At 39.6% G+C, this 14,999-nt stretch overlaps 1 protein-coding gene across 1 annotated transcript in view; it reads left to right on the forward strand.

Annotated features, from left to right (window-relative positions):
• Positions 1–14,528, forward strand: part of KLF3 (KLF transcription factor 3) — a 36,987-nt gene extending 22,459 nt beyond the window's left edge. Inside the window, exons 3-6 of the mRNA XM_016951446.3 lie at positions 2,121–2,607; positions 3,267–3,417; positions 8,240–8,400; positions 10,566–14,528. Of these exons, the coding sequence (XP_016806935.1) occupies positions 2,121–2,607; positions 3,267–3,417; positions 8,240–8,400; positions 10,566–10,747 (981 nt within the window). The 3' untranslated portion in view covers positions 10,748–14,528. The remainder of the gene's footprint in view (positions 1–2,120; positions 2,608–3,266; positions 3,418–8,239; positions 8,401–10,565) is intronic.
• Positions 14,529–14,999: the final 471 nt, after the last annotated feature.

A 14,999-nucleotide genomic window follows, 5' to 3' on the forward strand; every position in this document is an offset into this window, starting at 1 on the left:
AAAAGAAAATTCTTTTTCCCTCCTTTAAATAGACCTTTAGTATCTTTATTTTTTATCTCTGTCATTTAGAGCATTGCTATTCAAAAGGTAGCCTAAGTTCCCTTGGTCCACTCCCTGGTAATTCAAAATTTGCATTTTAACGAGTGCTCCAGGGAGATGGATGTGCACAGTAAAGTTTGAGAAACTCTGGTTGGGAGCAGTAGAGCCCGTGACAGTGAGCATCTCTTGTATAAGCAGGGACAAGAAGGGATTTCCAGGATGGCATGTGTATAAGCTCATTGTGTAGGTTATCCCATAACCTTGATCTTAACCATGAGGACCTGACATCCAAACCAGATAAAGATAAACACAGTTATGTGATAAAGTTTCACTGACTGACTCCTCCCTAACAGGCTGCTCTGCAGGCCTGGAGCAGGGACTGGGCATCTGGAATTTTAAAAACAACACAGATGATTCCAATGCATAACCAGCCGAGGATTCGCCCAGACCAAGCCCAGAGAGGAAAGAGGGTGGTCTCAGTAGGAATCCCTATCAAAACCACTGCTGCCCCACAGTCATAACTCACAATAGTGGCCACCAGAGGGGCCAAGGAGACCCAAAAATTAATAGTGCGTTTACGCTGTTTAATTACAAGGCACCATTGGGTTTTCTTGGTTGCATCCCAAGTTAGTATTGCCTCTAACTCTTAAACACATAGGGTTTTAGAGCCGGAAGAGAAGCACAATATGTTGTTTATCACTGTCACTGTCAGACATTCAAGTACAAAGAATTTTCTGCAGGTAAGCAGGCTTGACATGCAAAATTTCAGTTTCCCTAAAATGCCTAGTAAAGATAATGGTTTATGTTGAGTTTAATTTTTTTAAATTAAAAATTAGGTTGCATTCTACAAAGAAAATTTACAACAAAATGTTAGTTAAGGAATAGAAGTAATTTAGGTGAACTCCATGGTCAAGGATAGTGCCCATTGTGTGAAATTATGATGACTGGTTTGTATTTAAAGCTGGCAGATGAAAGTTAGGTTATCCTGATATTTAAAGAGAGAAAGGTGCTTGAAGATAAATGAGGTCAGTTGTGGACCAGATCTTGGGAAGGAAACAGACTCTTTTGTCTCTTCTGCACTCCCTTGTTTGTGCCCCAGCCTCATTTGATGAGTGGGTAGCAGGGTATAGAGGAGAGAACACAGGGCCTCAGCTTGTGTGAATGACTTTGAGCACCGCATTTCCTTATGTGAGTCATATCACGTTAGCTGTTTCTTATAGTTCCGTGTCATCCACAGACTTGCCATTCAAGTCTACAGCTTCATTCAGATTCTGAATAAGAACACTGAGCAAGTTAGGGCCAAGGACATCATTGCCGCAGTGAGGGTGGCCTTCAGTACAAAGGTGTGTATGGTGACTGACCCCCTCCTGGTTTGTCTGAGACTGTAGAGTTTCATGGGGTGTGGGACTTTCAGTGCTGAAACTAGCACAGTTCCAGGCTGACTAGGATTGTTGGCCAGTCCTAGGCATGGATTGTACAGCTGCTGAAGCCCATCAAATGAAAGGTACTGCCTATCATGCAGCCCCATTCTTGCTTATTATACACAAGTATGATGAGAAATCAATGTCCTGCTGAAGTTGAAGACACTACTTATCCTGAGAAAGAACTGTCCTGCCGAAGTTAGACATCAAAGCTAGAGAGCATTTCCTGCTCATCAAGAAACCCCACCAGAAAAGCAACCAGGTTGGTTTGGCTTGACTGGTTCTTGTGATCCCCAGCTCTGACTCCTAATGATAATGGCCCCCAAGCCTGTGCTATCACCTGTCTTAGAATTTTGCCAGGTATCGGCCTTAATGTTTGACACAGGAATCATCTTAGGATTAAATTTCAGATTTTTCATCTGCAGCAGTGACCACATTGATCTTAGTTTTAATATTTTGGAGACCGCCTCTCATAGCATTTTTAATGTTGAGACCACCACTCTGAGCATTTTCTTAAGGTCACATATATATCGAAATCTAAACTATTTTGTAAAGCCCATGTAATTTTTAAGTGCCTTGTTAGCATATTTTTCTTAATTCATGTTTCAAGTAAATGGACTTATTTGGCTGTTGACACATTTTCCTTTTCTTTTCTAATAGTCATACCCATCTAATTACATGGAATCCATGAAGCCTAACAAGTATGGGGTCATCTACTCCACACCATTGCCTGAGAAGTTCTTTCAGACCCCAGAAGGTCTGTCGCACGGAATACAGATGGAGCCAGTGGACCTCACGGTGAACAAGCGGAGTTCACCCCCTTCGGCTGGGAATTCGCCCTCCTCTCTGAAGTTCCCGTCCTCACACCGGAGAGCCTCGCCTGGGTTGAGCATGCCTTCTTCCAGCCCACCGATAAAAAAATACTCACCCCCTTCTCCAGGCGTGCAGCCCTTTGGCGTGCCGCTGTCCATGCCACCAGTGATGGCAGCTGCCCTCTCGCGGCATGGAATACGGAGCCCGGGGATCCTGCCCGTCATCCAGCCGGTGGTGGTGCAGCCCGTCCCCTTTATGTACACAAGTCACCTCCAGCAGCCTCTCATGGTCTCCTTATCGGAGGAGATGGAAAATTCCAGTAGTAGCATGCAAGGTAAATTCCGCCACTGCTCCCTGCTGCTGCACTTGCTTAGCGTACTGGCGCTTCACCAGATGGGGTGGGTGAGGAAGCATGGGGGCAAGAGCTGTTGAACTCTTCAAAGGAAATACTCATCTGCCTAAGGCATTTCCTTCCCCCCCCCCCAAAGTGTTGATACTGGAAGAGATCCCAAGAATCAGGCTGTCTGTTTGATACCATGAGATGATTACTTTCACTATGTAATAGTCAACTTGGGGATAGAAAGAATCTTGACTTTATGTTGCTTTCTTGAATACCAACATGGTTCTAGGTACAAAAGGCATTTAATAAATCCTTTTTGATCGCGGTGAAAACTAATGGTGATCAAAAGCTACCTTGTTTATCAGCTGGTCATAGACAGAGGACTAAGGGGTTGAAAGGAAATAATCCAGAATTATAAGAACGAATCATTTCAGGGCTGGTGTCATAGAATCCAGGTCCCTATATTTGCTGCTTACTGGCAAAATAATGGTCAGGAGAGGCGAGAATCTCCCACAGATTTGTTCCTGCTATAGTCTGCCAAAGGCAAATAAACCTGTCATATCTGTGTTGTAGGTAGGAGCTATGCAGTAAGCTTTTAAAAGCTGAAATTGGTCAACTGTACGTGAAGTGACTTTTCTATTTTTATTTTTTAGTACCTGTAATTGAATCATATGAGAAGCCTATATCACAGAAAAAAATTAAAATAGAACCTGGGATCGAACCACAGAGGACAGATTATTATCCTGAAGAAATGTCACCCCCCTTAATGAACTCAGTGTCCCCCCCGCAAGCATTGTTGCAAGAGTAAGTATATTTAGGTCTACCCAGCATTTGCATAGTAGCGTGCATCTTGGAACCTGGAGCAGAAGCACAAGATTTCACACGTGTAATGTGGTGTGGATGACCAGGAACGGCTTGTGATCTGTGGCCGCCACTGGTCCAGTACCACTGGTCAAGATGGGAGAATCTCTCCAAAAACAATATGCTGTTACACTGACAACGTTATGACAAAAGTTACATCAAGTTTTCATGGAATCAGTCATCCATGATTTTGCACCTTACCACATGAATTATTTTTGTTTTTTTTCCATTCTTCCAGGCTATGTATACTTAGTTTTTCCATGATGAGAATCCTTGTATAGATTAAACTTGGTGTTCTGTGGATCATGTAAAGTTTTCATGTGGACACACATAGTCCTTACAGAGTGTATAGTATCCTGTAGAATTGCTATCCAGTAGGAAGGCTGTGCAGTGTTGGTCAGCATCCAAGCACCTGAATGGTGGTTTCTTGTAGGTCTAACATGGTATAATGTGGTAGTTGCCACACACAGCTTCAGTAACCTCATTTGTGGGATCCTGCTATAGATAACCTTGACCTCCACCAGTGATTACACTGAAGACTGGGTTTTAGTTGCTAAGAAGATGGTTTTCGGGTCCAACAAGGATCCCACCTCTGCTCTCTGCCATATGTATGATCTTGGACTAGTCACTTAATCTTGCTGCCCCCATTTCTGTTTTCATTATTGATTGTAGTTGTGATTGTCTTGTGTTATGGTGCTTCAACATTGGATTCAGCAGCCAGCTTCCTAGTACAAAGGCAACGATTACCTCCACAGGGTCCCTTCCATTGTCCTCCTGCATCATTTTCCTCCAACTTGAATAAATGTTCTACCCACCTTTCTCCTTTATCTTCTCTACCCCCTGTACCCCGCTCCCTCTCATAATTAACTCTACAGCAGAATGTGAATTCTCTGATTTTAGAATAACTACTTTATGGTAACTTCAAATATATCCTAGTTGTATCCACATTCAGCTTGGGTAGGTACCTTCATAGTAGCTCATGGATTAATTGTCCACTGCACCCAATCATAGTCATTTTTGGTTTGGGTTGTCATATGCTCCCCAATAGATGAAGAAGAGAATAACTCTTAGCCGACTTCGTCAGCAGGTAGGGAGAGAGTCTCTGATGGAATTATATTTCATTATTCCTCACAATTGCATAGTGCCCTCTTCCCTCAAAAAAAACCTTCCCAGGTGTTTTCAAAGGAATTATTTTATTCCTCCACAACAAGCATGTGGGAGTCGGAGCAAAAGGCGAAGTGATTACCTGAGACATTAGATAACTCGCCAGTATTCACACTGCTAACAACTGAGGGGCCTTGGGCTTGATCTCCTGCTTCCGAATCAGGGCTTTTCCTGCCATCTTGTCATATCCAACCCATTGCATCTGCTCATGCACTCAAGTGAAAGGAGAAAATGACTAGGCAAAATGGACACATCTTAGAGGTGGAATTAACTCTTTTTTTATGTTGAGGGATGTTTCTGGCAAGGTAACTAGCAACATGGCCTGCACTTATAGTTGTTCCTGCATGGGTGATGAAAGAGATGCTGTAAAACTAAATAAAACCAACTGCCTCCAAGGGAGGGATCCGTTGACTGGACAAGTGTTATTCCAAAGTCTGGGTTATTATGAGTTGCAATGTAAAACATTACATAAGAAGATTTGAAGGCAATATTCTGTGCTCTGAATGCTGCTCAAAAGAAAATACTTTTCTCTTATTTTAAGTAATATTCTTTTGATGATCTCAAGCTCAGTGGCTTTTAATGATTAATGAGTAATATGCTTATTTTAATGCTGACCTAAGAATGCATTCTGCTTCTCAAAAAAATGCAACAGATTAGCCACAGCTGGGACATGTACTCTTTAAGTAATGTTCTCACAGATGTGATTAAGTAACGTCTTGGAGTATGCCCAGTAGCAGCCCACGTAGGAAACCAGCTAGCCAGGAAAGAATCACTTGAAACTAGGCACCCAGTACCACTGCAGTGAGGCAGCCCCAATAATATTTGCCTTAAGAAACGCTTCCTTTCCAGAGGCAGACTTAAAAGTACAGCTTTGAAATCCATTTGCTCGATTGTGGTGTTGCAACTTTAGGATTATTTATAAAGGCACTCAAAGGTACATCAAATTCTATTTGTTACAGATTTACAAAAAGATTTCTTTGTTCTAAATATACAAAACTATATTTAGTACAAAAAGCATAAGGATCAGATTTCCCTATTGAGTTGTGTATGCGAATTATAGCAAACTTAAGAGGGGCTGTCTCAGCTCAAAACAGTGGACAGATATCTTATATGTATTAGCTCTGTAACTTCTTGGTTATAATAATCCCAAACCATCTCTTTGAAAATGGGAGTGGAGACCAAAAAGTGTGAGATCCCAAGACTCTTAATCTAGCCTTGGCCTGAACCAACATCAGCGTCTTCAGAGATGCGGCAGGTAACTGTGCTCAGAATGTTTGAGGGACACAGCTCAAGCAGAGATATCCTGGTTTGGGGACATCCTCAAAAAACTCATGAAATTAAACAACCGTAGGGTACAAAGTTACAAATAGACTATTTTGAACCTGAAAATATTCATGGCTACCATTTATAGCTTTATCTTGGGAACAGACATTGTTCCGAGATATAACCTTCTGAGATAACATTATTATCATCCCCAGTTTACAGAGAGGAAACTAAGACACAGAGAGGGCGAGATCTTGGCCCAGGATCACAGAGACTGTCAGTGACAGAGCTGGGATTTGTAACTGGAGCCCACAGCCTTTCGGTGCACCTTTATGTGTAAAATAAACAACTGGAAAGGGCAATCAGAATTACTGCACAGAAACGATTAGATTCCCAACCCATAAAATCCAATAATTGGGAGAGATTTCTAAAGTTATCTGAGAAAGATAGTCTCCCAGTATCCCAAAGACATATAAAAGTTTTATAGTTAATAATGAAATTTCTACCCCAGCACTTTATTTCCTGAATTTCTTTTAATGGAGATGAAACATTTTCATTAGATGGCATTAAAGCTGAAAGTTAAAAATAAACTAAACTGTTTTCTTTCTATTGAAGGATTTTAAATGAATAATTCAGCCTTATAAAAACTCTGTCTGTAAACCTCTCACTTTGCTGTGTTCTCTGCTGTTTGCACACACACACACACACACACACACACACATATATATAATTGAAGTCCTTGTTCTTTTCTCCCTCCTCACTACTTTATGTTCACTTTTCCATGTATCTAAACTTGGCCTATTTTATCCATCTCTACCACCCTTCCAGGTATTAGAGTAGGAAGGTGAGAGTCAAAACTGACAGTTTCCTTTGCTCATAATAAAGCATGAGCAGTAAATAAATAAATAAATAATGTTTTTTTTTTTAAAAAGCATGAGAAGTAAGGTCACTTAAGAAACACACCTTAAGTAAGGTCACTTAAGAAACACACCTTTTATTCTTTTTCTAGTCACTTCTTAGCATGCCTGAAAAAGTGATTGACAAGGGATGTGTATTCAAATATTTACCAAGACAAGTTTTATACCAAGAGACTCCCTTTTGATTTTTATGGATACATTTCTTTTATTCTTTTTTTAAGCTCACGCGTTAGAGTGTTTACTCTCATCAAATTCTTTTTTTCCTTTTCACACACCTTTTTTCTCCTCAAACACTTAGGCAAAATATTCCTGTATTATATGGAACATTTTAGGAGCTATAGATTCAAATACGAAAGAGAAAGAAGTCTTTCATTACAGTTAGAGGCCAACGACATACACTTGTGATATATCAAGTAATTAGTCATTAGGAAAGTGAACGAGCAGATTAGAACATTATAATTACTTACATTAATCAGCAGGGGAAGCCTGAGGAACTTAACAGACTTTTCCAGCTCTTCCTCCATCTCCCTTTTCTCTCCACCACCTTCTTGCTGAAAAAAAGCTTAGATTATAAGATTTTTAACAGGATTTGGTTTCTAATCCACCCAGAGAAGGTGCAAACTCAGGAATGAGAGAGAAATCAGGAAGGTAGGGAGAACGTCAGGCATGCCATGGGGGAGCTGGCACCACGTGAGCCAGCATCATGGGTGACCACAACACTACATTGAAATTCTCCCTCATACAGGAATCACAGTGACAGTGGAGGTTTGAGTTTGTGAAGACAGCAATGCCAACTTTTTTGTTGTTTTTTGGAAGAGCCGGCATTTGAAAATTGCACATGAATTGGCAGTCTCTAAGGGACTCCAATTAAATGCCGATTACATAAAGGATAAAAACGTAGATATACCCTACAATGTGGTTTCCTGAGACTTAGGAGTTTGATCTTTTCCATTTTTCCCTAGCCAACAATAATGAAAATCAGAGCAGCCTGTGAAAAAATATAGTGTTCAGCATTGCCTAGAACCACAAGATTCTATAAGTAGGCAAAAGTTGACTGAGGGAAAGAGCCTCCCCAGCACTCGGCGCCTGCCTCTAGCATAGCACTTAACCCTTCTTACTGTCATTACTTATCTCCATGTCTGTCTCCCCCTAGAGTGTGAGCTCCTCGAGGGCAGGAACCCTGTTTTTATTCATCTTTGTGTCCCGGTGCCAAGCACAGTGCCTGGCTCATGGTAGGTGCTCACTCAATGTTTGTTGAATGAATATAGCAGTGCTTCTTGGGTTGATCAGCTAATTTCTTTTTGTTTATTTTTTTGGGATTTTTTGTTTGTTTTTGCCCAGTGTTGTTAATGCTTTTAGTAGACTGATGAAAAAGGAAGAGCATGCTCTCAACATTTGGCCTGTAACCTTGGCTTTCACAGGAATCACCCTTCGGTCATCGTGCAGCCTGGGAAGAGACCTTTACCTGTGGAATCCCCGGATACTCAAAGGAAGCGGAGGATACACAGATGTGATTATGATGGATGCAACAAAGTGTACACTAAAAGCTCCCACTTGAAAGCACACAGAAGAACACACACAGGTAATAGAAACACCAGACCCACTTCATCTTTCTTCTTAAGAAGTATTAGAATGGAATGCAAAGGTTGTTACGATGAAAGTTTTCAGGCATCTTGAAAGTTACCACAGTCATCTCCAGATGTGTCTTCTCCAGATTAGTTGTGCAGAATGAAGATATTGCTAATGATTTGCCTTTGTAATAAGTTAGAATAGATTCAAAGTAATCCCCAAAACAAGGCCGCTCACAATCACTTGCAGTTCTGTGCTCTCTAGCAAAGGAGGGAGAAAGGGTTGGAGCCTTTGCCGCTGGAATGGGGGAAGTGCTTTCACAGTCAAGGATGTGGCCTTCCTGTGAGCTATTTCACATACCTGCATTGTAAATTCATGAGAGCTAACAGTCTTTGTGCAGCACAAATTAATGCAACAGTTTAACACAAACAATTCAAATAGAAGACTGTCCTTCAAGGAAAGAAAAGTGAAGAAATGTGGTTAATATTTGTCTTCTAAACTTGAGGGAACTCTTATGCCGTTGCCTACCATATTTGTTCTAGGATTTATTCCATCTCGCCCAATACTGAATATAGAGCATGAGCAGCCAGATCATATAAAAGTCATTACATGGCTGAGAAAAATGTGAAATTGGTCACAGTGCCAAACATTTTGGTAGTAAAACATCTTAAGGAAATAATACAAAAATGTTTTAACAGCCAGGTGCAGTGACGTGCACCTGTGGTCCCAGCTCCTTGGGAGGTGGAAGCAGGAGGATTGTTTGAGCCCAGGAGTTCAAGTCCAGCCTGGGCAACATAGGGAGGCCATGTCTCTAAAAAAATTAAAAATGACATCTTTTAACAGCCTGATTGACCATTAGTAGTGGTGATGTATGTACAGTAAGACTCATCTCACCTCAAACTCTTTGATGTGAAATTCTAGTTTGACAGCAGTTTGCATCTGTGTACATTTTCCTTAGCAGTGTAGGTTGCTTTTCTGAGTCTTGCAAATCATTTTTACTCAGAAAATTTACAAAGAGGAATCTGAGGTTTGGAAGAGAAAAGGGAAGGAAAGTGGCAAAATGGAAGTGAAGTTTTTAAGTGAATCCTGGGAGGAGGCAGAGGAAGCTAACACCCACAGAGAGAGCTGAGGGTGATAGCCTTGTATCTAGAGCAATGCCCAAACAGCAGTGCAAATCGATGATTACTGAGGGCATCGTTGAGGCATTAGTGGGACCCAAGAGGTGGATGTTACCCATTTCCAGCCTAAAATTAAAAGGACATTGAATATTTGGGTGACAGTTTAGATGTAGGAAAAAAAAAAATGCCTCTTTGTGTGTGTATTCTGTACCAGGAAGCAGATAATAGAAATCCTGCATATCTCTTTCAAACGCCAAGGAATGGTAATCCCTCAAGGCTTCTAGAGAACAAAGGGTGTTAAATGGGAGTTAATTTTGTCATACTCATGACCCTTATGACTAATTTAAAATGTAAGATTGCCATAACAGCCTTTTTATTTGTGAGGGTCTCCCTTCATGCTGGTTCTCCCCATCATTTTCTCACAAGGAGCTTTTGTTCCTCATCTGTAAATGATCCTTATCCTACAGGAGGGGGTTGTGAAAACCTGGCTCAGGACAGATGGGGAAGAATTCGTATATTTTAGTACCCCTGAATTAAAGCATTATACTTAGGCATAATTGTTATTGACTAAACAAGAAAATAAGATGTTAATCCCTAACAGATACTTCAGTTGTTAGAGACTTCATATTTTTGGAAAACTATTGAAAAGTTTAAGAAAATCCCACAAACTTTCAATTTGGAGTTCTCATTATCTCATTAAATGAATAGCACTGCATATAATTAAGCTCCCAAGCAGGTTTAAGCTTTGGGAGATGTGCAAATACAGATCACCATGTGTTCATTCACTATTTGGTAGTCCCTCAGAATGGATTTCAGTGACTCTGTGTTTTAAGAACTCTTAAAATTCTCCTCCCGTTTTTTTGGCAGAGAGCCAATGAAACATTACGGTATTAGTTCATTTTTTTCTTGCTTGTCTTGCAGTAGTTTATAATGCACTGTGTTTTTGAAGAACAAATGTAGTATGAACATATCTTGGAAATAATATTTGTCAAGCATTAGCTCAAAGATCTTTACTACCTTTACAGAAAAAAAAATAGCTCTTTTCTTTTTCCTTTTGCAGGAGAAAAACCCTACAAATGTACATGGGAAGGGTGCACATGGAAGTTTGCTCGGTCTGATGAACTAACAAGACATTTCCGAAAACATACTGGAATCAAACCTTTCCAGTGCCCGGACTGTGACCGCAGCTTCTCCCGTTCTGACCATCTTGCCCTCCATAGGAAACGCCACATGCTAGTCTGATTGCCTCTGTGTCCTGCCTCAGCGTGACTCCCCACTCACCTGGCTCTCTCTCTGTCCTGCCTCCCATTATCTAACACATTTTTTACATGTACATTTTAATTTGATTCAGCTGGTCTGAATCTCTGAATTTATATCATCCAAAACTTCCATATGGTCAGTAGTAGATGTTCTCTAATTCTCCCTCTCCTTACCACGGGTCAGACCTAAAGAATGTGAACACTTTTTTTTTTTTTTCTGGGGATGCTAAGCAAACCCTTCTTACAGATACGTTTAATGTAATAAGAACAAGGGAACATGTAAACTAACATAACCAATTGTCAGTTCTCCATGTATTCCTCAAAAGAATGTCAGAGTAAATGTATTAGAAATACAGTATCCAGACTGCTAGTCCTTGCCAGAGACATTCTTACCTCTGCCCTGTGATAATATTTTATATGCTTGACAGTGAAAACAAGTGTGGCCCCTTGCACCGGTTGGCTAGAAGTACAGCCAGATTTCAAGCTAGTGCAGTCACCTCTTCCGTCATTCTTCACAAATCTTGTCAACCTGGATCTTAGACTTCATCTGAATCGAGTTCTTTGCCCTCCTTTGTGCCTGCAGCTCATATGGAGGTCTTTGCCACCAATGGGAGATGAGCCCAAACTTTCGATGTAGGTGGGTGATGTGTAGCAGTTCAAGGGAAGGGTGCTGTGTTTTCATAGCATGGAGTCGGAGGAGAGGGCCATTTAGCAGGGGGAGCAGAAGAGGCAATTCCTCCTGGGCTAGGGGTTGTCAGTGAGGTTTCAACATTTTGTTAGCTGTGTGCAGCATTCCCAGAGCTTCAGTCTCTGTGCATACTCAGCTTTGTAGAACCATGCTGCAAAGCCATATACCGATGGGGTTATCCATGCAACTATCTCCATTCCTACAATGTCCTTAATATGAGATCATCAAACATTGATAGTAGGGACTCCATGGAATATTTGCCCAGTAATGGTAAGAAATCTTTTGGGTAAGAGTATGGATGGCTCTTCTTTTACCCAATCTGCTTATAGCTTTTTTTGTAAACAGGGAAATGTTGAGTGGTACTTGTATTCCCTTATCAAATTAATCACATAGCTTTTATACAGAAACTCTTCCTGTGTGAGCTGTTAAGGTGCCAAATTGGCTGTTATTTGTATTCATGACACATACCATAAAGCATCTGCTAATGCTTTAATGGATTGATTCAATTAAGACCTGAGTGACACTATTTGTAAATATAACTAGTTGTGAAGCACACATACCTTTATTTTGGGAATTTATGAAAAAATATAGAAAACCACAGATCAGGGATTCATATATGTAGCTCAAAAATTCCCAAAAGTTTACTGTTAGAGTTGGCAATTTCCTATCACTATTTCAGTGTCAGAACAAACTGAAAATAATGGCTCGTGTTTATGTTGAAGATAAATAGCACCATTATTGGGGGAAGTTATTCAAAAGCAGGCTTTTGAGCACCATAGTCTAAATGCCAATAAAAATAATTCATACATAGAAATGTCATTGGTCCTGAATCTGAAGAAAGTGAGCAACAGTAGTTAAATGTGGGTGCATATAACCAAATTCCCCTTCATCAAGAATGGAGGAGAAGAGAGAAGAATGAAATCCTGAAGATTCATCCCAGCCGCAACTCAGGATCCAACACAACTTTAACTGGGAGGAATACATTGTTTGATCATTTTTAAAACGTCTGTGAATGAGTGATTCCGGAGGCCTGTGAATTGTGTGGGGAGCTTACTTTGATGGCACTGTGTTAATAGAAGTTGTAGGGACTGTGCACCTAAGAGGCTAAGAGGTCCCACTCATCCGCCCTGTGACCCAGCTGTAAAGAAATGTAGTTAAGAAATGCAAAGAAATGTGTTATCTTGGCACTTGGGTTTGATTTTCCTTTTTTTAAAGCACTGCAAAACTTCTTTAGGATACTAAAACATCCTAATTGGGCTGTTTTTTTGTTTTGTTTTGTTTTTCAGCTAAAGGCAAAGAGAATTTTTTTTTTTCAGCTGAAGTTTTTCTTTTTTGCAACTATGACATGAATTGAGTGATAAAATGGCTCTTTGAAAAGTAGATATTGTCTGTATTGTAAATGCTTAGTCATATTCATGGCAAAGTGTTCATTTCTTGAGATGGTTCTTTCACGACACACAAGAATCAAGATGGAACGCAAGGAAAATCTTTTTGTTTTGACCGAGGTAACCAGTTTATGTGTGTTCCAATCCATAGAGAAGTGGGGAAAGGGCGAGAAAGGATCAGATTGATCTGGGATCAGCTTTGAGCCTGAGTTCAGTGAATAGCCTCATGGGCATCTCATGGAATTGATGCATTTGCTGTGGCATATTTAAATTTTGTTCAAAAGATTTTAAGCAAGACCTTGCGAAGACTCTTAACGTTACTGTTCAGCTTGCTTAGGTTGTGTTAACAGTTCATTTAACAAAGACCCGTTTTAACTCTGAACAAAAGCAACCCAGAGCAGCCATTCTCTATTCCCATGCTGGTCAATACACTTTCATTACCAATTGGCCCTTACCAAACTTTTCTTATATATATATTTGTATTTTACTATGATAGTTGAGAAATTTAGCCTCTTAGTCATTTTTAGCTGTTATTGTGGAAGACCTCAAATACAAGATTAGATGCCCTTGAACATGTTTTAATGATGTGTGTCATGTTACTATCAATGGTGATTTCAATCGCAATATTTTAAATTGATGAGAATGATTTGTAAACATGAAGTTGCTATTACGTAAATTCTGTTTGTTATAGAGTTTCTTCAGTTGTTACCCAGGTGTCATCCTAGAGAAGTCAGAAGAATCAGAATCCATCGTATTTTAGAGTTATGTGAATCTACATCATAAATGGGCATTAACATTCTAAATTGCTTGGTTTGGAGAATGTGTTAGCAGCATAGCTATATTCAACTAGGGAGATGCTAAATACACAGGAGTTTCAAGAGCCTTGGAACAGAATTACAGGGGAACTATATATGTATATGTATATTTTATTAAACACCCATCTGCACTATCAGTATTGCACTAATGTGGAATTTGAAAGACTATTTTGCTGATACTGTATATATGCGCATCATTCCTGATTAGATTGTTGTAAAGACAATCTGAAAGATCTAAGGTTTTAAAATAATTTGGTTTGAAAATATACAGTTGTCTTGAAGGAATTGCTGTCATACATGAAGTTGCTCCGAGCTGTCTTTATTCTCTTCTTGGTCAAGGTTAACAATTGCTAAATGATCGCAAATTCACCTAAACAATACATTTACAAAGCCATCTTTACATGCATTAAACGAGGGCTACAACAATATTGTTTTACAAATACTAGCACTTTTTTTCTGTTATGTACTTAGTGTTAGAGGGTCAAAATAATCTTTCTGCTTAGCATCTCTTAAACCATACCTGCAAATATAGCAGGATTATTACATTTACAGTACTTTAATACTTGTATAAACTATGCAGAAATTTTTAATAAAGTGTAATATATTTTATAAGCTAATAAGACTGAATGGGTAAAGGTTTTTAGCATGCATTAGTATACTTGCAGATACTGAAACATTTTGGTAATCTTTCTTACTAAAGATGTGAATGTTTAATGTACCTTCTCTGTTTCTACTCTGTAGTCCAATGGGAATTCAGTAATGACATTTTGTCATGTCAAACTGTGAACATAAATTTGTACTGTACAGTCCTCATATACTATATACAGTATGCAATATATATTATATACTTGTTAATAAAACCATCAGAATATTAAATGTGATCATGTGATTACTTCATATTGCAGTGATCACTAGAGCAAAACTTACAGAGCAATGTAAGAACCCTTGCTTACAACTTTACTTACTCTGATGGGCAGTTATTGTTGATGGAGGGACAGAAAAATAGATCTAACTGGAAGATGAACTAACGGAATTAACTCAGCCCTCAAGCTATGTCCCTGGTTTTCTGAAAATAGCCAACAGGAAGTCTTCTAGGCTGAAATCATAAAACTGCAGACAATCCAACAAAAATCTACAAACTCACCTAGTTCATTCTTGAAATACTATTTGTTATTTATGACCCCCTGCCTGCTTCCAAAAAGAACTTGCAGCTTTTTGTATTAAAAGACACATGAGTGTAATACTTTAAACTTTTATAGTAAAATATCAAGACTCATGTTGGGGAGTGGGGAACGAGGAACAGAACAATAACGCATTAAAGTAAATAATTCTGGATAAAAGTAATTA

This window comes from Pan troglodytes, chromosome 3 (assembly GCF_028858775.2).
Source record: "Pan troglodytes isolate AG18354 chromosome 3, NHGRI_mPanTro3-v2.0_pri, whole genome shotgun sequence".
In the NCBI taxonomy this organism is placed as follows: Eukaryota; Metazoa; Chordata; class Mammalia; order Primates; family Hominidae; genus Pan; species Pan troglodytes.